Source organism: Drosophila suzukii, chromosome 3 (assembly GCF_043229965.1).
Source record: "Drosophila suzukii chromosome 3, CBGP_Dsuzu_IsoJpt1.0, whole genome shotgun sequence".
NCBI lineage: Eukaryota > Metazoa > Arthropoda > Insecta > Diptera > Drosophilidae > Drosophila > Drosophila suzukii.
In genome coordinates this window covers 79,293,854-79,313,199 of record NC_092082.1, presented here as the reverse complement: position 1 = coordinate 79,313,199, position 19,346 = coordinate 79,293,854, and the positions used below count along the sequence as shown (strand labels likewise).

The 19,346-nt window shown below is 48.8% G+C and overlaps 5 protein-coding genes across 8 annotated transcripts; 3 read left to right on the top strand and 2 right to left on the bottom strand.

The window, feature by feature from the left end:
• Positions 1-36: 36 nt before the first annotated feature.
• Positions 37-9,982, bottom strand: LOC108015975 (uncharacterized). 2 transcript variants are annotated; one of them, XM_036822002.3, is made up of 6 exons: positions 9,888-9,982; positions 6,453-7,491; positions 3,166-5,886; positions 2,985-3,106; positions 1,926-2,914; positions 37-1,847 (listed from the first exon to the last, which is right to left on the bottom strand). In XM_036822002.3, the coding sequence occupies exons 2-6, from the start codon at positions 7,290-7,292 to the stop codon at positions 1,069-1,071; spliced, it is 5,451 nt and encodes a 1,816-aa protein (XP_036677897.3). In that variant the 5' UTR covers positions 7,293-7,491; positions 9,888-9,982; the 3' UTR covers positions 37-1,068. The 2 variants fall into 2 exon arrangements, with proteins under 2 accessions (XP_036677897.3, XP_036677896.3); XM_036822001.3 differs by having other exon boundaries at positions 9,379-9,934.
• A 249-nt stretch (positions 9,983-10,231) lies between these two features.
• Positions 10,232-12,016, top strand: CstF64 (cleavage stimulation factor subunit 2 CstF64). Of its 2 annotated transcripts, XM_070995865.1 has the most exons (3): positions 10,232-10,356; positions 10,553-10,735; positions 10,799-12,016. In XM_070995865.1, the coding sequence occupies exons 2-3, from the start codon at positions 10,599-10,601 to the stop codon at positions 11,931-11,933; spliced, it is 1,272 nt and encodes a 423-aa protein (XP_070851966.1). In that variant the 5' UTR covers positions 10,232-10,356; positions 10,553-10,598; the 3' UTR covers positions 11,934-12,016. The 2 variants fall into 2 exon arrangements, with proteins under 2 accessions (XP_070851966.1, XP_016936359.1); XM_017080870.4 differs by lacking the exon at positions 10,232-10,356 and having other exon boundaries at positions 10,488-10,735.
• On the bottom strand, positions 11,988-14,442 carry Cpsf73 (cleavage and polyadenylation specificity factor 73). Its single transcript, XM_017080869.4, has 5 exons — positions 14,283-14,442; positions 14,055-14,216; positions 12,709-14,000; positions 12,202-12,644; positions 11,988-12,134 (listed from the first exon to the last, which is right to left on the bottom strand). Exons 1-5 carry the CDS (start codon positions 14,348-14,350, stop codon positions 12,045-12,047), a joined length of 2,055 nt encoding a protein of 684 aa, XP_016936358.2. The 5' UTR covers positions 14,351-14,442; the 3' UTR covers positions 11,988-12,044.
• A 231-nt stretch (positions 14,443-14,673) lies between these two features.
• On the top strand, positions 14,674-16,392 carry Gos28 (golgi SNAP receptor complex member Gos28). Its single transcript, XM_017080867.4, has 4 exons — positions 14,674-14,824; positions 14,891-15,075; positions 15,552-15,940; positions 16,150-16,392. Exons 1-4 carry the CDS (start codon positions 14,803-14,805, stop codon positions 16,250-16,252), a joined length of 699 nt encoding a protein of 232 aa, XP_016936356.1. The 5' UTR covers positions 14,674-14,802; the 3' UTR covers positions 16,253-16,392.
• A 134-nt stretch (positions 16,393-16,526) lies between these two features.
• On the top strand, positions 16,527-19,109 carry LOC108005693 (uncharacterized). Of its 2 annotated transcripts, XM_017069019.4 has the most exons (3): positions 16,527-18,137; positions 18,454-18,550; positions 18,636-19,109. In XM_017069019.4, the coding sequence occupies exons 1-3, from the start codon at positions 16,527-16,529 to the stop codon at positions 19,040-19,042; spliced, it is 2,115 nt and encodes a 704-aa protein (XP_016924508.4). In that variant the 3' UTR covers positions 19,043-19,109. The 2 variants fall into 2 exon arrangements, with proteins under 2 accessions (XP_016924508.4, XP_016924509.4); XM_017069020.4 differs by lacking the exons at positions 18,454-18,550; positions 18,636-19,109 and having other exon boundaries at positions 16,527-17,725; positions 17,799-17,978.
• Positions 19,110-19,346: the final 237 nt, after the last annotated feature.

Here is a 19,346-nt window from a genome sequence, read left to right as displayed (position 1 = left end):
GCATAATTGCCCTCACAAAAAAATGAAAGTCAATAATTGTTTTGTAATTATCCATAAATTGAATTTATTTCCTCCATAGAATGGGATTCTTTCCATTAGTTCTCATTGAAATTTGTATTGTAAGTTGTAAATATTTTAAAATTGTTTTTTTTCATTTGTTTGTTTTCGTTATTATGATGCATGTATGCATGTATTGTGAAATTTCATTTATACTTAATGTTGTGTTCACTTAATGCTAGAAATTTTAACTAATTGCTGCATTAAACCATTGAAACAATCTTTTAAAATAGCCTAGAGAAGTTGCAACTACTAAAAATCAAAAATATGCTACGTACATCGAAATTGTTTATCCAATATGACAGTTGTGTTCACTTACGTTCGATTGCTGGCAGAGAGTTGTCTCTTTAATTAGAAAAATACAAATTATATAACAAGTTGTTAGATGGGTGTTCGTTTTCGTATTCTGTGTATGTGTCCTTCGCGTAGAATGTGCTCAAGTTTCGGAAAAACTCGAAAGTTTTTAAGACCAATTTCGGCTAACTTAAATTAACTAGTATGCTTCCCTATGCATAGGTAGATAAATGAATAAACTTAATGCGAACTAAGCTACAGAAATGAAAAGTATCGCGGCATATAGTAATTAATCGATGTATATTGCACTGAACTAGGTATGCCATTTCACTAAAGTGGGTTTAAAACTAAAACCTAAACGGGATTAAAGCGGTTGACGCGAATTGCGATTCGAATCGGGAGGAAGAGAACGGGGGAACACTTTCACATTTAGCTACGTTCTTAAACCACATCCAAAATGTATGATTAGTAAAATGTAATTATTGTGATAATTGTTTTTCTTGTTTGCTTATTCAACAAGAGTTGGCAATCGCATATGTAAACTAAATATATAGTTCGATAAGTAATACTAATTTGTTGTTTTCTTTTGTTGTTTTAACCACAGACACACACAATACACACAGAGAAGAGTCATGAACAACTACCTAGTTAATGATTATATTAAACTTTAGTTCTTTCGATTACGAAGCCCGATGACGGCGAAGCACCCAAGCACCCTTAGGCCTCCACGGTGAAGGGATCGCGCGAATGGTGGATCTTCAGATGCTTGTTATGGTTGGTCTTCGTGGTGGAGCTCTTGCCGCAGATGGTGCAGGTAAAGGGCCGTTCGCCGGTGTGCATGCGCCGGTGCTCGATCAGATAGTAGTGCCGATGGAAGGACTTGTCGCACTGGTCGCAGGTGAACTTCTTGGTGCCATGATGCTCGCGCCGATGCCGCATGTAGTTGTACTTGCGGATGAACTTGCAGCCGCAGTACTCGCACGTGTACGGCTTGATCTGCTTGTGCGCGTTGATGTGGTTCTTGAAGTCCAGCTCGCGCACGAACGCCTTTGGGCAGTACTCGCACTTGAAGGGCTTGGCCGTCCGGTTTGCGTGCACCCACGAGTGGATCTTGAGATTCCATTTGGTGGAGAAGCTCTTGCTGCAAATGGCGCAATCGTACTGAGGCTCCGTCGAGTGCGTCGCCATGTGCGCCTTGATGGACGTCTTGGCGAAGATCTGCTTGCACATGGGACACTCCATCGGTTCGGCGTAGTCGAACTTGTCGGAGTGCGCCAGCCGGATGTGGCGGCGCAGCGAGTTGGCGTGCACGAATCGATCGCAGCAGTACGGACAGCATTTGGGCTTCAGGTCGTGCGTCTCCTTGTGCCACAGGAAGCGTGCCTTCGAAGGCAGCACCTCGCCGCAGTGACACACGTACTCCTTCTTGCGCACCATCATCTTGGTGTGCCGCTTGCGGTGTTGCGTCAGATTCGAGTAGCGCTTGAACTTTTTGCCTGTGGATGGGAGTATACAAGATATCATGTTTTGGGCAATGCTCCTATTATAAATAACTAATGTAGTGTTTTACTCACCGCATATCTTGCACTTGAGTGGCGTTTGGCCCGTGTGCATCCGCATGTGCTCCACGAGGGCGCTGCGCACCACGAACTTCTTGTCGCAGACGTAGCAACCGAACTCCTTCCAGCCCAAGTGACGCTTCAGGTGCAATGAGAAGTTCTTCCAGCGGTAGAACTTCTTGCCGCAGGTGAAGCACTCAGCCGGATGCTCGGTGAGATGGGCGTCGTAGAGCTTAACGGACGGGAAATCCGTGCGGCAGACGTAACACAGAAAGATGGACTTCTCCATGGCTTTCTGCTCCAGCTCGCTGAGATTGTTGCGCTCCTGGCCGAGCTTGGACTCGTTGTAGGCGATGAGCATGCGGTACAAAGCGGCCAATTTGGCAGCCGGCGTTGTCATGGCCAGGGGCGGCAGCGTGGGCTTCTCATCCAACTGGCTGGGTGGCTTAATGTCGCCATCCACATCGCCGTCGCCATCACCACCGATGCCCAGCAGCTCAGAGTCCTTGACATCCGCCAGCAATTCGGAATGAGCGTGCATATGCTCATGAACATCCTGCTTTTCCTGGCACTGCTCCTGTTTTATCTTGACAATGCCATCCTTGGAATCCTCTTGTACTCCATCGCCTGCCTGCAGGATCATCTGCTGTTGCGGGGGCAGCATCGAGGCGCTGACCTGCGGCTGGGTGCAGATGAGCCGGCGGTTCTGTCGCACATAATTGTGCTCGCCAATCATGTGCGCATTGCGCTCCTTGAGCTTCTCGAAGATCGCCTCGCAGTGGGGACATTTATAGAGCTTGCGGCGCTGCGGCTTCCGTTGGGCGAGAGCAGCCGCCTCCGCTGCCGCCTCTGCGGCAGCCCGCGATGTCGAAGCTATTGGTGGACCCGCCAGCAAAGCCGATGACGTGGAAGCGGTGGAGGTGGCCGCAGTTGGGATGCCATCCGTTAGTTGACTCTTTCTTGAGCTGGATGAAGCCTCGTCATCAACCGCATTAAAGTCGAATCTGTAAGTGATTAAGAGATTTATGAAATGGATGGTTGTTCTTGTATATATCATTAGTTTTAAGAACTTACCGTTTTTGCTCCCTCTGCTGGGCGCTGAGATCCTGAGCTGGGTAGTAATCCTGTCGCCAGTCGGGATTGTAGCCTCCAGAAAACTGGTTCCTGAAATACCGCTGCGAAATATCCCCATAAACCTGTAAATAGTAATATGTTAGACCAGCTTACGATAAAGAACAATTAAGATACAACTTACCGACTCACTCCAGGAGTTCTCGATGTCGCAGTTGCTCTCCTGCTCGGAGATTTCCCCCTTGGCGGGCATCTTCTCATCGGTGCGGATGTTCAGGCCCCCAACCAAACTGCTCTCCGTGCCAGCGCCGGCGAACGAGGACGACGTGGTGGATGCGGAGGCTGAGGGAAGGTTGCTACTGCTACTCAGCTGCTCCCGCTTGCAGGCGTCCAGGTCCAGATACTTGGCATCCTCGTCCAGGGCAACGCTGCAGCAATCGACAGCCGCCAGAGCGGCGTTGAAATTGGTGGGCTGGTGGCTGACCACATCCTGGCTTTGATTGGAGGGCGTGGCTGTTCCCGATTCCACGCCACCTGGGTTCTGCGGATCGTGCTCCGGCTCCTGCTGGTACCATGAATGCAGCGACTGCGTCTTGGCCACCCGGAATGTTGCATTCATTGAGTCGTGATCCAAAGAGTTACTGGACGACGAAGCCAACGTGGCCGCATTGGTGGCATCGCTGACGCCGTGCTGCTGGTGGTGCTGCTGCTGATGATGATGCTGCTGCCTGGAGAAGGGATTGAAGTAGGTAGCTGTCGTGGCCGTGGTTGTGGTCTGGTGGTACAGAAAGTTAAAGTCCGGCGGCTGCAGCGTGGCCTGCACCTGGGCCGCTGAGGAGGTGTAGGAAGACGACGAGGATATCACAATCTCATCCACTTCCATGTTGTTGTCCGGCAGGATGTACTCATCGCCCGGCTTGGCCGGTGTCTTGGAACAGCCACTACTGCTGCTGGCGAAAACGGATCCCGCCGAGGGGAAGCCGCCGGTACTGGCATTCACCACGAACGTGGTGCTCGAAGCGGCCAGTGGCGGCGGCTGCTTCGAGTTGGCAAACTCCAACAGCACCCGGGCGTCGTCATCGTTGACCGCCGAGTGATGGTGCAACAGTTTGCGGCTGGTGGTGGTCAGGTGCTTCTCCAGAATGCTACTGCTACTACTGGGCGCCGGAGCCTCCAGGGTCTCACTCTTCACCTGCACCAGATCTCTTGATATGGATGGGTTGCTGCTGGAGGAAGATGGGGTGTCAGTCTTTTTCGTTGTCGTCGCTGTCGCTGGTGCTGTTGCTTTTGGTTTGATGACTAATTTCTTGGGCCCCCGTTGCTGGGCGGGAGTGGAGAAGCGCTGCGGGAGCAAGGTGGTGGTGGGCTCCACTTCGACTTTTAGGGTCGGTGGCGGCTGGGTGAGATCCTCGGCAGGTAAGCCAGTCGCAGTCGTCGTCGTCGCGGCAGCCGTGCTTGCCATACGAATAACGCTGGTGGTGCCGTGCTCCAAGCTGGGCTTCTGCTCCAGATCAGTAGGATCTGCCCCTGCCGTTGCCCCTCCCGCACTGTCGTAGTCATCCAAAGGTTCCTCCTTCTCTACCTTAACCAGTGGTATGGGAGCCACAGCGGCAAAGGGACGACCTGCCCCAATACGACTGGAGGCCACAATGTTGCCCATCAGATCCAGATACTCATTCATATTGAGCGGTACATCACTGAGCACGGTGATTCGATTCTTCTTGGCCTTCGTGGTTGTGGAGTTTGAATTGGATGCGGAGTTGGAAGCGGAATTGGAATGATTATCCGCCAGATTGGAGGAGGAAGCGTAAACTCCAGCCGTGCTCGTGGAGGGAGCCGTGCACAGAGGAGGCGGCAAAGCTGTCGCTGCATTTGGCTGCTCCTGCTTACTCTCCCTTTCCAGCTCACTTTCGCATCCGCTGCTCAGGCTCATGAACTCCTCGTCCGAGACCCGCTTGGAGCTTCGCTTGGGCTTCGTCTTGCGAGCCTTTTTCGTTGTCTTGCCTACATTGCGGCTGTGGCTGTTCTCCTCCCGCTCATCGTCGCCGTCCTCCTCCTCCGGCGGAGCATCGTGGTCGTCCTCCTCCTCCTCATCCTCTTCGTCCTCATCGTCATCGTGTATGTGCAGAACACTCGGCGGGGATTGGTAAATGCGCTCGATGACGGAGAACTCCCCATCCTCCTTCTCCACACACTCCACAATATGCTTGGGCGTCTCCTGGACAATGAAGTCACCATTCTCGCGCTCCAAGTAGTGGGCCACCGGAGATTCAGCAAAACGCAGCACCGATGAGGCGCTCGACGAGGCTGGCGAAGCACATGCCGCCGCCGCCGCAGCATTGAGCAGCGCTCCGAATGGAGAGTTGGTCTGTCGATTCACCCGGAGTCCAGATGTCGAGGTGGAGGGCGTGTTGGAGGAACTGCAGCTACTGCTACCACCCGATCCGTAACTCTGCAAGCTCGGTGGCTGCTGGTGATGCTGCTGCATCCTAGCGGAGGACGATGCGGCCATCTGCTGGCTCTGCTGCTGCTGCTGCTGGTGGGGATGCTGATGGAGCTGGCCCTGATTCTGCTGATGCTGCACCAAGCTGTGGATCTGCGCCTGCTGCTGCTGTGTCGGTGGCGGTGGTGGGGGATTCAGGAATACTTCCGTATGCGGCTTACTGGGCTGCTTGCCACCTGCATTTGCAAGTGTGGTCGAAGCCGGTGCTGTTGTCGGTGGTGCCAGGGATAGGTTGTGCTGCATGGCCACGTTTTGAGGCTGTGGCTGCTGCTTGTTTTGGTTGTGCTGAGATCGTATTTGACTGATGGCGGCTCCGTAGGCGGGAGGTGGTTTCTGGTGCGACTGTTGCTGCGATTGCGATGGAGCGACATTCGGATGTTGCTGCTGCTGCTGTGTAAATAGCTGTAAGGTATACGAAAGAATCCAATTAAAACCAAGATGCAAACATTGTAAAATATATAAATCAATCCATGTGTGAGCTAATTATCAATTAAACTTAAACCCTGCCGATTAAAAGTAATGTGAAGAAACCTTATACGTTAAATTATCTAACAAAATTTTGTGTACGCCCAACATTTAAAAGTGTATACGTAAAGGGGTACATACGTACAAAAATCGTTAATGTTATATGGGAATCGATAATACTTTCTATAATTAGGTGAATTAGTACATACGATATTTGCATACAACAGGAAACCTTTACAGAAAGGTATGCACAAAGTTATAATTTTAAACGTATCATTATTTCCCATCAGCCACGTGAAAAATCAATGTATATAAGAAGAGGGTGATGTCCATATTTATATTCTTATGAAATTTGTTATTTAGCTTATACTTTTGGCAAGTATTATAGATCAATTTCGCAAAAAATATGTTCAAAGAGCCGATGAACCTTGAACTATGATTCGGATTACAAAAAAAGGGAGTTCTTGAGGGTCTTAAAAACAATTGCCTTCTTTCTAACTCACCTGCAACGGCGGAGGTGGGGGCAAAGCTGTGGCATAGCTGAACTTCAGGGCATGCTGCTGCTGCTGCTGATGCTGTTGTTGTTGTTGCGGCGGCTGCTGCTGATGTGTAAAGTGGGCTTGCTGCTGATGGCTGGCGAGGAAGTGCTGCTGGGGCACCTGCGGTATCACCAGGGTGGCCGGCGAGGCGGTGACACCACGGCCAAACCCTGTGGTCTGCGGCTGTGGCTGCTGCTGCTGGTTGAAGCGATAATCCGGAGTGACCTGCGACGGCTGGTACAAAGTGGACACGCTGCTCGTGGTGGGATGTGCGGATGTGTTGGCTCGCGCCTCAGTCGTGGGCGGTTCGCATTTCAGTGCTTTCATCGGTGGATTGCTCGGTTTGTTGCTGTTGCTGCTGCTTGCGGAGGAGGAGGAGGAGGTGTTGGGTGTGGACCTGGCTGTGGAGGAGGCGGCTCCGTTGGAGCAGGCTGCCACGAGGGAGGAGGAGAGCGGTGGCGGTGCTGGCGGCACCACGGACGCTGCTGCCGAAGCTACTGCTGATATGGTATTGGCCACAACTGGTTTGACATCGCCACCAGGAGGCGGTGATAAGTCGGCTGGTTTCTCATCGACCACACTACTGGCGTCGCTCCCACTCGATCCACCTCCTCCAGTTCCACCTGCCAGCATGGCGGCAGCCAGAACACTGCCCATGCTGTTGCCACCGCTCCCGACGATCGTCATCTGCACCAGCGCCTTGATCACCTGTTCCTTGGGATGGGTCTCCAAGTGATCGGAGAGATTCATGCCCGCATGCAGGTACAATGTGCACACGGGGCACTGGACACTGTTGTCGACCATGATGAGGGCTTTGGATTCTATCTATCTGTGGCTCCTGGCTACTGTGGATCCTGCTCCTACTCCTGCTCACTGGCTGCTCCTGTTTCTAGATTTCTAGTGCGACGGATGGCTGGCTTGGCTGCCCCTCAGAGTCATAAAACTACGTGTCCCCTTGGCTTGGCGTCCATCTTGCTCAATCCTCTGATTCCACGCGGGTGAGCTGAAATGGAGAGAAGGAATGTTAGAACTTTGGTGCCAGAATGCCAGAAGTCTCGGTGCCAGGCCCTGGTCTCAATACGCGCTCCGATATCAGTCGCCTTCGGTAAGACGACACCCGATATGCCAAGAATGCGACGCCCGGCGATCCAATGGATCGGCTATCCGCGGAATGCGTACAGCGTAATCTCAACAAACGTGGTTTTATCCGAACCGATTTAACTTTATGGGGAGAGGGAGGTTTAGGATAAGAACCTAACTAATCCACAGACGAAAGCTTCCTAAAAAAAATTTAACTCAACCATAGGATATTTTTAGCTTTCTTGCTAAAGAAAACCTACAAAATAAATTGTTACTTTGTATAAATCACCATCTAGTCGATAAAAGCAAGTAGGAAACGAACAAATATTTGAAAGTTTCCTTTTTTGGCTTTTGAGAAACGGTCGTTAATATTTTGAGAATGCCAGTCCCTACAGTATACTTAAATTTAATTCTCGTTTTACAAAAATGCAAAGTATTTTATCAAAGGAAGTTGTGACGCTAATTTTAAGACTAAAAATATTTTTTTAAGGCTTTCACTGTAGTCCAAATAGATAAGAAGGAAAATCAACTTTAAGCATAAGCAATAGCATATACTTCATAAATAAAAAAAATATTAAGAGTTACTATTGAGTATGTGTGTTACATTTACCTTGCCTTTAAAATCAATATACTGCAAATTAAATAATCCTAATGTATGGTCACAAAAAATCCTGTCAGCTCAATAAATATTATATGTATTTCATGATCGTGGTGAACTCGAAATAAATACAATAGGACCTAATTAACACATGACTATAGAGAATAACCTTAAAACCTTTCAGGATTAAGAGGATTTTATAGAGAGGAATACCTTAAACTCCATTCGTCACTAGATTAAAATCGATTCTACTGATTTTACAAAACTTTGGTCATATTTATGATTAAGTTATTCCCCTGGTCCTCCAGTTAGAGGGACTAAGACTAAGACCCACATACAAATTTGGATGATACCGACAGAGTCATGCTATAAGGACGTGCTTGGAAGCGAAGAGAGGCTATTAACTTCCAGGTGTGAGCACCGAGCAGTGGAAATGGCGAATTGGAATGCCGGCCGCAGATGTGTGAGACAACTTCTGGAGCAGCTTTTTTTCGTTCGGGGAACCAGAGTCGCAGGAAGAAACGGAATCAGAATCGGAAAAAGAGGCAACGACCCAGCCCGCTGACGAGTTATTGGCCGTTCCTCTGCCTTTTTTATTTTATTTTTTCATTCTGCTGCCTGCGATAACTTTTGCTTTTATTTATAGTCTATAGAGAAGACCAATATTTGCAGGGCTTTTTTGTGGGATTCGGGTATTTCAGCAAGGGTTGCTCTTTGTTTTGGGGGGCGAAGGACAATGCGAGGGCTGCACACATATCACATAAACAGCGGCAAACAAATGTCTACGTCTGTTGCTATTGATTTTTCCTTTGCAAAGGTTACACACACCACGCACACACAACACCCACACACACAAACAGAAGGCCGAAAAAAGAGGAGCACAAAGTGCGTGGATGCATTATGAAGAATATCCCGATTCCAGTTTGCAGCAGCAACAACAATCTCGGCGAACCTTTTTTCCAGTACGCCTGCATGAGTGTGCGTGTGTGTGCGTTAATGTCGCTGATCTTGCCACTTATTGTACCATTTTTTTTGTTGCTGCTTATTATTCACATAATTACTGACACACGCAATTTAAAAATGCACATATTTCCGCTTTTGTTCGCCAGCTATTTCATTTAGCCATCGATTTTGATTTCGATTTCGTTTTCGTCCATGAAATGGAATGAAATGACACTTCCAAAAAGAGAGGAGAGGACGCCAGCTAATTACCAGTATCGATCGAGGCAGAGAGAGAGTGAGAGAGAAAGAGCGGCTGAGAGGCCCCTATGCTGGGTATCGTATCCTTGGAATTGGAAAGAGTGTGTGGTGTTGCACCTGCGGTCGCTGGAAGAACAGGAACAGGAGCTCCTGGACCTGGCTCGGCTCTCTTCTCTTTCTTCTTTTTCTCGTTCAATGACACAGAAATCTTTCCTCTCGTCTTCTGCTTTGTGCGCTCCTTCTCCAATATACAAGCGAGCTTTTTATATGTGCGAGTGCGACTGCGAGGCCATCGCTGCGTTTATCTCCCTCTGTCTGTGTGTGCGAGTGTGTGTGTGTGCTGAAGTGCGTGTGGCTACACACAAAGTAAAATTTTCAAGCACGTTTTTCATGCACTTTGGGCCGTTTTTTCACCACTGCCGCGTCGAAAACGAATAAACGCCACTTTCATCTGCACTTTGGTGCGCAATTCGAGCAATTAGCTGCACTTTTCACTGCGAAAAACCGAAAATCGTTTTCACCAAGAAAAATTACAACACCAGGCGTTGGAGTGCTGCAAAACGTTGCGGGCTGCTGGAATTTACCAACACTGGGAGTGTTGGTATTTTTTTGGCAGCCCTGGAAGGTGAAATTTTTAAAGGAAAGAAGCAGTAGAGGTGTCAAAACATCGATGTTTTGAGACATCGATGTTTTCGATGTTTTTCACCCAAAACATCGATGAAACATCGATGTTTTAAAAAATTAAAATTAAATTTTGGTAATTCTTAAATAGTCGGGCCGGAACGACCCGACTAATTAACAAAAATTCATAATTAGAGGGCGATGAATCATGAATTTTGGTGTAAAAATTATTTTGGGGACGCGCTTAGTTTAGCCAGGAGAAATGATGCATCGATGTTTTCATCGATGTTTTGACACCTCTAAGAAGCAGCAAGCCGCAAAGCAGGGAAATTCGTGTTTTCAGTTTTCGGCAAATTTGTCAACGTTTGCATCTCGCTTTTTTACTGACACTTACGCTGAGGCTGTCTCCCTTTTTTACTGACACTTACGTTGGCTTACGCTGAGGCTGTCTCCCTTTTTCACTGACACTTACGTTCGGCCGACACTTACGTTTTTCTGCTCAGAATTCTGCCCCTGTTGTTTTTAAAAAAAATTGTCAGTTTTCGGCAAATTTGTCAACGTTTGCTTGGATTTAAATAGATTTTTGCACTAAATAAAAGCAAACAACCGAAATGGCAGATAAGGCGCAGGAACAGAGCATCATGGACAAATCCATGCGGTCGGTTTTTGTGGGCAACATACCCTACGAGGCCACCGAGGAGAAGCTAAAGGAGATTTTCAGCGAAGTGGGCCCGGTTTTGTCGCTCAAGTGGGTTTCCTTGGTTAAAATTGTTTAAAGCCGGTGATAAACCTACTTTTTATAACCCCCTAGGCTGGTATTCGATCGGGAAAGTGGCAAACCCAAGGGATTCGGCTTCTGCGAGTACAAAGACCAGGAGACGGCTTTGAGCGCCATGCGGAACCTGAATGGCTACGAAATTGGCGGAAGAACACTGCGCGTGGACAACGCCTGTACGGAGAAGTCGCGAATGGAGATGCAGCAGCTGCTCCAGGGACCCCAGGTGGAGAATCCCTACGGCGAGCCCTGCGAACCGGAGGATGCGCCCGAACTGATCACCAAAACCGTGGCCTCCCTGCCACCGGAGCAGATGTACGAGCTGATGAAGCAGATGAAGCTCTGCATCGTGAGCAACCCGTCGGAGGCGCGCCAGATGCTCATGCTGAATCCCCAGCTGGCCTACGCCCTGCTCCAGGCCATGGTAGTCATGCGGATCGTGGATCCACAACAGGCCCTGGGTATGCTCTTCAAGGCCAACCAAATGCCGCCCGTCCTGGGTGGCAATCCTCACCAGGGACCGGGCAATCTTGCGTCCATGATGGGCCAGCAGGGGCAGATCCCCCAGCAACAGCAGCCGGGGCCAATCCAACAGCAGCAACAGCAGCAGCCTCCCCAGCCGCCGATGCCTGTTCCGGGACCGGGTTTCCCGCCCAATGTCCACCCGAACGATATCGATTTGCGCATGGTGCCCGGCGGACCCATGCCGATGGATCCGCGGATGATGGCCCGTGGCATGGATCAGGACTTGCGGGGAGCTCTGCCCAACCCAGTGCCGCCGCCACTGATGGATCCCCGTACTCGAGCCCAGATGCCCGCCCAGCAGCAACAGGGTGTCCCGCAGGCGCCACCGGCTCCTTATCCCAGCGATCCGCGCCAGCGTCCCATGGATCCTCGGTTGAGGGCTGGTCCAGGACCCCAGCAGGCACCGCCGCAGGGAATTCCCCAGGCGCCGCCGCCGACGCAACAGCAACAGGCGGCTGCTCAGCAGCTTCAGAGCCGGTTGGGCGCCCACGGAGTCCTCCCGTCGGATGCCTCCGATCAGGAGAAGGCGGCGCTCATCATGCAGGTGCTGCAGCTGTCCGACGAACAGATCGCCCAGCTGCCCTCCGAGCAAAGGGCCAGCATCCTCATGCTCAAGGAGCAGATCGCCAAGAGCACACAGCGCTAATTCCGTTTTACATTTTAATCCAGTATCCATTTCAATATTTTCAACTTCAATCAATCAATAAAAAGAACATTCTCACAAACGGAGATTTATTTTGCGGAATGACTCTGATGTTTATTGGGCGGAGACTAGTGTCTGATGCAATTTTTGCACCGTTGTGTTGAGCATCTGCCGCAGAACGTCGTCCTCGGCGCAGTTGACGGCCTGAAAGCAGGTTGAGACTTGAGTTTAACAAGTGTTTGAGGGATATACCTAAATATGATTTACTCACCAGAGTTTCCAGATTGATTTCTGCCCGTTTTCCGCTGACCATCACCGGCAGCAAGTCTCCCTTGAACATTTTGGGCACACAATTGTCGCCGAAGGTGTCCTGCAGGGTCTCGATGAGACATTCCCGGAACCGAGAGTCCTCCGACTTGGTCTGCTTCGTGGCCCCCTTGAGATTGGTTCCTCCCAGCTCCGATTGCATTATGCAGGCTAGAACGGCGTCGGCGTAAACATCGTTTACATGCGTTGCCTGCCACTCCATTACGATAATTTTCTGCTCCACAGTCAGTTCGATGCAACCGAAGACCCGCAGCTTTCGATCGGCTTCCACCACCTCCACGCAACCGGCTCCAATGCGATCCAGCAGGAGCTCAAGCGTGGTCAGCGAGCTGCCCCAGGGAATCGACTGTCGCTGGGTCACTACTGACATGCTCATGTCCGTGTATTCTGCGAAGGAATTAATTAAGTATTAATCAACAGTCCTACATCAACAATCTAATTATGTACTTACTGCCCAGATCAGAAGGAGCCAGCAGGTGATACTTGAAGTCTCGTTTGACCAAAACGCCGGAGAGTTTGCTGCCCACCTCCGAGTTCTTGGCAGCCAGACTGCCCATGACCTTGGCGGTCTTTTCGCCCCGGAAATACAGATCCACAGCATGTGTATTGCGCGGGTTATAGAACTTAATGTCCGTGCTGGCGTCCGCTTCGTATTCCCGCTGCAGGGCCAGCTTTAGGCGCGACATTTCGTTCTGCTCTCCGTGGACGAGCACCACATGCGTGGGCTTCAGCAGGCGAATGAACTCGCTGGTCTGTTGGTAGTCCGTGTGGGCCGAGAAGGAGATGTAGTCCACGGACATGTTGAGCGGCAGCTTCTGGCCCGACAGCGTTGTGATCTCCTCCGGCTCCGAGAGTATTGTTTTGGCCAGAGTTCCCTCCACACAGTAACCGGCTATGATCACTCCGTTCTTGGGATCTGTGCACCAGCTCTCGAAGAGCTCCCGCGACAGTCCCGACTGCATCATACCGGGCGAGGCCATAATCACACAGGGACCAATGTCCTCGAAGTGATCGATGCCTTTTAGGTTGGAAATGTGCCGGAAAACGAAGGGGTTGTTCACCGCAATCTGCCTGCGAATGCGATCGTTCATGGCATTGATGTACGTCTGGTAGACGGCCATGCACTTTTTGGCCAGCGAGGAGGCATAGTAGATGGGTATCTCATGGAGCTCCGGGTTCTGCGACCAGAACTCATCCAAAATAAGCAGCAGTTCCTGGGCGCGACCCAAGGCAAACACTGGAATTAGACACCTGCCGCCTTGCTGGACAATTTTCTGCACCAGCGAGGTGAAGCGATTCTCGCGATCCTCTCGCTTCTCGTGGATGTGCGTGCCATAGGTGGACTCTGTGATCAGGACATCCGGCTTCATGGGCGGCACCTCGGCAGCCATCAAATGCCGATCCTCTTGGCGGGAAAAGTCGCCGGTGTACAGGATCTTGATGCCAGCAATCTCGATCATGAACATGGCAGCTCCCAGCACATGACCGGCATTATAGGCGCAGAAGCGAACGCCCATCACGTCGCGCTCCTCGTGGAAGTTGATAGTTTCGATCTTCTCCATGGAGGCCTCCAGATCAGCCTCCGTGTACAGCATTTGCTCGGTGGATATATTGCTGATCTTGATGTAATCAGACAACATCCAGCGGTAGATGGCTTTGGTGGCATGGGTCATGAAACAGCGGCCCTTAAAGCTGGTCTTCATCAGGAACCAGGGCAGGGCGCCACAATGGTCCAGGTGGAAGCTGCAAGGGATTATGATTAGAACTATGTAAACAAAAGATCACAGGAGTACCCACTGTGAAATGAACAGCAGATCGATTTCATCCGCCTCGATCAGATCTACATAGGGCAGCGCATCCATTCCAGACAATCCTGGATGGATTCCGCAGTCCAGCATGATCTTCTTGCCCTTGAACTCCAGCATGATGCAGGAGCGTCCCACTTCCTGACCAGCACCTCTGAAATGGGAACACATTTCCCGGGTTAATTTTGGGTTTGGGTTTAAGAAACTAGGTTCTCCTTACAGCGGCTTGATCTGCAGCAGATCACTCTCCTCATCCGGCACACGTGCTTCACCTGTTGCCTGCGTCATGTTGCTTAAAAAAGGGCGCACAAAAATAACTTTACAAATTTTACAAAATCGCCGGCAACAGTGCTAGAGGTGGGAAAACCTTGATACCAACCTCATTGTTATCGATAGTTTCAAGTCATCGGTAATATCGACGTTTGCCAGGGCCCTCGATTATATTAAATTTTATTTTTTTCCTATAATTTAAGAACAAAACAATACAGATGACCCCTGCAATTTGGATCGTCAGATAATGCAAATTTGGTTGCAGTAAACCATGGAAACACATGATGAATTTAAAAAGTCGAGTAGTGGAAACGGGGCGTTTCTTGTCTTAAGTTATCGGACAGTATGACCCTGACCTAGCCGAGATAAAATACCACCTTATTGTCCAAAGTGCGATGTGACCGAAAGATTGTAATAATATTAATTGCCACACGAAAGTCGAACAAATAAAGGAAAACTATTTTGGACAAATGGGAGGATCGAGCTACGATGGTGAGTTATAGGATTACCTAATGGTCAAATCCTTAACTCATTCCCTTCAACCAATCCCCCAAACAGTTCTGCGGAAGCAGGCGAGGAGCCTGGAGAACGAAATCGACCTGAAGCTGGTGGCATTCAGCAAAATCGGAGCAGGCAGCGGCGGAGGAGGAAGTGGCGGATTGGGAGGCGTTGACACATCGCCGCTTCTGGGCGAGCACGTCTTCGATTCGCTGTCGGAGGAGATCGAGCAGATGCTGGAGAAGGTGGGCTATGGGGCAACCCAAGTCTTGGAATGGTACCGCGATTAAACCCGAAGAGGGGATTAGACTGAAAAACAATAGATGTTTATAAACAACTATGGAACTTTTAGGAGAATTCCTTTATTGCTTATAATATCAAAATGTGTTCAACATAATAAGCGAGACTGTATTGTATTGTTTACCTTACAATATTCCCGTTTATCATATATGTACCCTTCCTGAAGACCACTTTATACTTTCTTTTATCAGACCGAAGTTGTTTTCTTATCGAATGTTTTATCTGTTGATTCAGAATTAATAACAATTTGTTCCGAATCTTGATATATTAACATTGTGTGTAATTTTTAAAAACACTTGACAAATTTACATAAATGGAAAACTGTAGTAATAAATATTTATAGTCGAAAGTAAGCAATGAGTAAATAGTTTTTAAATTTCGTACCATAATGCTACAATTACACCCTCTATTCTATTTCCAGTTATCCTCGCTCAACGAATCCATGTCGGACCTGCCCGCCTCGGGAGCTGCCGCCATGCACACCCTGCAGAGGCATCGGGAAATCCTGCAGGGCTATCGGCAGGAGTTCAACAAGATATGCGCCAACCACACAATGCGAATCGAGCGGGAGGAGTTGCTCCGTGGCTCTGGACTGGCCACCAGCTCCGGCAGTCCCTCCATCTCCGGCCTGAGCCGGCGGGAGATGTACCTAAAGGAGAGCGGCCACCTGAACAGCGCCAGTCACCTGGTCAACGACCAGATCAACATCGCCATCGAGACGCGTGACCACCTGCACGCCCAGCGACAGGCCTTCAAGCGGCTGCAGACCCGCTTCAACGACATCTCCAATCGATTCCCACTGATTAACAGGTGGGCATTAAGGGATTTGGGATCTTTTCTGATTACCAAAATAATCACTTATCTTGCGGAAAATCCAAATATTTCTTATGTAACTTATAAAAAGTAACACAATTTGTATAATAATCAAGTACTTATTCGCTTTTGGTTACCTTTAGTCTTAAAAAAAATTAATATTCCTTCGATTTTAATAATTATACATATTTTTCTGTTATTTTCAGTCTCATTCAGCGCATCAATATCAAAAAGCGACGTGATTCGCTGATCCTGGGAGCAGTTATCGGCTTCTGTGTGATCTTGCTGCTGCTCTACGCCTTCAACTAGCGACTTGCAGTCCCGACTTGGCCAAAGATAGAGCTTGCATTCAACTCCATTACAGACAATTGCAATTTTCGTTTGTTTTCCCTTACGGTATATGTGTATGATTAACTTGTGATAGCAATAAAATTTACTCTAAGACGATACCAGCAGCCCTTGACCTTAATATCGTGCGGTAGTCAATACCTTTCAGTCGGACATAGCAGACTTCACAAAGAAGAAACCAAACAAATAAATATATATATATTCGAATTTTTCCAATAATCGCAAGTACCCAGAGATGGCTGACAATCCCACCGAGGAGGCACCACCAGCACCACAGGCAGCTAATGCTGAGGAGGTAATAGCTGTAGAGGAGGCTGATGCATTGGTGACTGCAACCGTTGAAGAGGAGGCAGCAGGAATTCCTGGTGATGGCGGCGATCAGGCAGATAGAACCGGTGAAGAAGTAACCGATGGCGAAGGGCAGACGGAGGTGCCTAACGAGGAGGATAAGATCCCAAAGGAAGACCTGGGATCTCAGGTGAAACCGAAGGGCCTCATAACCGCCGAAGACCGAAAGCGCGAAAAGCTCTTGAAGGTAAAACAAATGCTCGCCCAGCGAAAGGCGGAGGAGGCAAAGGCCTTGCAGGCTGCACCTGTTCCGATACCAGAAAAACCTCAAAAGGTGCAGGATCAAGATAAGGACTTGGATGACGTTGACGATGACGAGGCCAAGGAGGATTACCAAAGGGAATCCGTTCAGACCTACCAGCAATTGCACTCCGGTGACGAAGAGTCCGATGAGGAACTCGCTGATGACGAGGATTTAAAGGCCATTCTTAATCAAAAGGTCGCAACTCCGGAGGAAAAAGATAGCATTATTGAGGATTACGATCTGGAGTCGGTCGTCAGCGAGGACACGCCCCTGCCCAGATTGGGAAGGTCCCTGAAGGGCGAGTTCATCCGCGAGTTCGACAGCTTGCCCAGCATCACGGACATATCGCTCACATCGGAGGAAGAACCGGAACCCGAACCAGAAGTTACCGAGAAGAAATCCTTGACCTTACCGGACACTGGCCATTTTGTGGAAGGAGGCACAGAGGGTTCGGGAGAAGGCGAGTCTGAATCCAACTCCGATCGGGATGCCAGCACTGCGGCAATAACAGTGGCTGAGGAAGAAGATGAGGAGTCTGTCATAATGGACGATCTGCCGGAGGAACAAGCGCCTGTGGAGAAGCAAGTTGGTTTCGGCGAGGAGGTGGACACCATGGCCATGTTTGCCGTGGCCGTGGATGCGGATATCGGACCCACGCAGGAACTTTCAGTTCCGGTAGAGGAACCCTTCTGGTTTCGCCTCACATTCGACTTTCTCAGCAATCTGATCAACACCGTGGTGGCTGCTGTGGAGAACGCCGACCGTAACAAGGAGCACTTGTTGGACAAGAGCAAGATGATGGTGCAACTGCAGGTCGAGGTGGACGAATACAACCTGGAGAAGTACCAGAACTCTCTGCTGAACAACGTGGTCTGTGACTACTTCCGGCGCATTCATAAATTCAACAACTTTCAGGCACTCCCGGTGGATGATGTCCGTGGCGAGTTGAATCGCTATATGAACGCCCTCAACGTCGTCGACAATCTCATGGAGCGGGTGAAAATGATTAAGATCAATTACGGACACACCACCTCGCGGGCCTTGATGGAGCTCAGCTCGCTGTCCCTGCTCGCCTTCAACGAGGAGCAGCGCCTTGGCGGCTTTATGCACAAGACCCTTGTCCGCAAGGACATGGATCGGCTGAAGCGCGCCCTGGACAACGATCTCCGGCGCATGCAGGACCTGCGCAACCAGATCAGCGAGAAGCGCTACGAGCTCAATCTGAACCTCCACAACCTGGCTTTTGTGGATGAGGTGGGTTTTGAAAAGTTACATGTATCATATTATTCGGGTATTAATATATAATAATCACTGGTGGCAAGGGCACTTATAATCCTTATAGTGAGTGACAAAAAAAAAGTAAGACTAATTTTTTAGGGCGCGAATAAAATTTTTTTAGTTTTTCCTGTCATAAAATAGTAAATGATTCTCTTAAATATTTTAATACAATATATCCTTTTGATAACTTTAAATGTACAAAGAATATACGTTGTCAAAAGGTTTATTATTATTATTAAAAAAAGAATACAATTTTCTTATCATATGTGCTTTAATTTTGTGTCTCCCACAGAAAGTAATGAAATTTGAGAGGGTAACAGAGACTTTGACCATTTCTCAAATGATGTGCGCCAACGAATCCATAATACAGCTAAGCAAACAATTAGAGGGCAAGTTAAAATAAAATTAAAAACTACAAAAATAGTTAATAAAAAATTAACCATAAAATTCATTTATTTAACTTAATGCCCACAGAAAAGTGCAAGGATGTGGCGGTGATGCAGATGAACTACAAGAAGTCGATGATCGAGGAGACGTGCATCCGGGAGAAGCGGGACATGATCGCCTATATGCTGTCGAAGGCAAAAAACGAGTATGCCGAGCGTTTCGAGCGGCGGAACAATCTGCGCAAGCAGCTGACCAGTCTCCAGTTGGAGCACGCCAAGCTAAAGGCCAAGCGGGCCAAGCTGGAGGCCAAGGGCGGACTCCTCTTCAAATCGGGCCTGATGTACGACTACGACAAGTGCATGGTCGATATAGAGACTCGTCGCTCGAATATCCAGGCCATGAAGAAGACCTGCTTCGAGTTAAGTAAACGCATTTATGCGGTGGAACATGCCAAGCACGAGTCCAGTATTTCGGTGCGCCATCTTAATTTATAGCTTTGAATTTGTAGTTTTTTATTTTCACTAACATCTCTAATAAATTTGAGTGCATCTTATAAGTTTATAGGGGAACTAGTAAATTTATTTTTATTTTGATTTTCAAAGCTAAAATTGAAATGGAAAAGTTGAATTGATATGATTATATTATAAAGGAGGTAGCTAAGGAATAAACTGATATATACTATCTAAAAGCTTATTCTAGTTCTAGTTTCATTTAAATTTCCACAAGGGACTTCCCCGCCAATGTGGATTCCATTGGACAATCGATACTGATATATTTATTATTATGCCTATCGATAGA

Bases quoted from the DNA above. Each gene is read 5' to 3' on its own strand.
- Gos28 (XM_017080867.4), top strand. From the start codon at position 14,803: ATGGGAGGATCGAGCTACGATG. The intron at 14,825-14,890 runs GTGAGTTATAGG...TCCCCCAAACAG, and splicing joins GGGAGGATCGAGCTACGATG to TTCTGCGGAAGCAGGCGAGG. The intron at 15,076-15,551 runs GTGGGCTATGGG...TTCTATTTCCAG, and splicing joins TCGAGCAGATGCTGGAGAAG to TTATCCTCGCTCAACGAATC.
- Cpsf73 (XM_017080869.4), bottom strand. From the start codon at position 14,350: ATGACGCAGGCAACAGGTGAAGCACGTGTGCCGGATGAGGAGAGTGAT. The intron at 14,001-14,054 runs GTGGGTACTCCT...AATCCCTTGCAG, and splicing joins GATCTGCTGTTCATTTCACA to CTTCCACCTGGACCATTGTG. The intron at 12,135-12,201 runs GTGAGTAAATCA...ACCTGCTTTCAG, and splicing joins AAATCAATCTGGAAACTCTG to GCCGTCAACTGCGCCGAGGA.
- LOC108015975 (XM_036822002.3), bottom strand. From the start codon at position 7,292: ATGGTCGACAACAGTGTCCAGTGCCCCGTGTGCACATTGTACCTGCAT. The intron at 5,887-6,452 runs GTGAGTTAGAAA...TATACCTTACAG, and splicing joins CCCCACCTCCGCCGTTGCAG to CTATTTACACAGCAGCAGCA. The intron at 3,107-3,165 runs GTAAGTTGTATC...TACTATTTACAG, and splicing joins AGAACTCCTGGAGTGAGTCG to GTTTATGGGGATATTTCGCA.
- CstF64 (XM_070995865.1), top strand. From the start codon at position 10,599: ATGGCAGATAAGGCGCAGGAACAGAGCATCATGGACAAATCCATGCGG. The intron at 10,736-10,798 runs GTGGGTTTCCTT...ATAACCCCCTAG, and splicing joins GGCCCGGTTTTGTCGCTCAA to GCTGGTATTCGATCGGGAAA.
- LOC108005693 (XM_017069019.4), top strand. From the start codon at position 16,527: ATGGCTGACAATCCCACCGAGGAGGCACCACCAGCACCACAGGCAGCT. The intron at 18,138-18,453 runs GTGGGTTTTGAA...TGTCTCCCACAG, and splicing joins ACCTGGCTTTTGTGGATGAG to AAAGTAATGAAATTTGAGAG. The intron at 18,551-18,635 runs GCAAGTTAAAAT...TAATGCCCACAG, and splicing joins GCTAAGCAAACAATTAGAGG to AAAAGTGCAAGGATGTGGCG.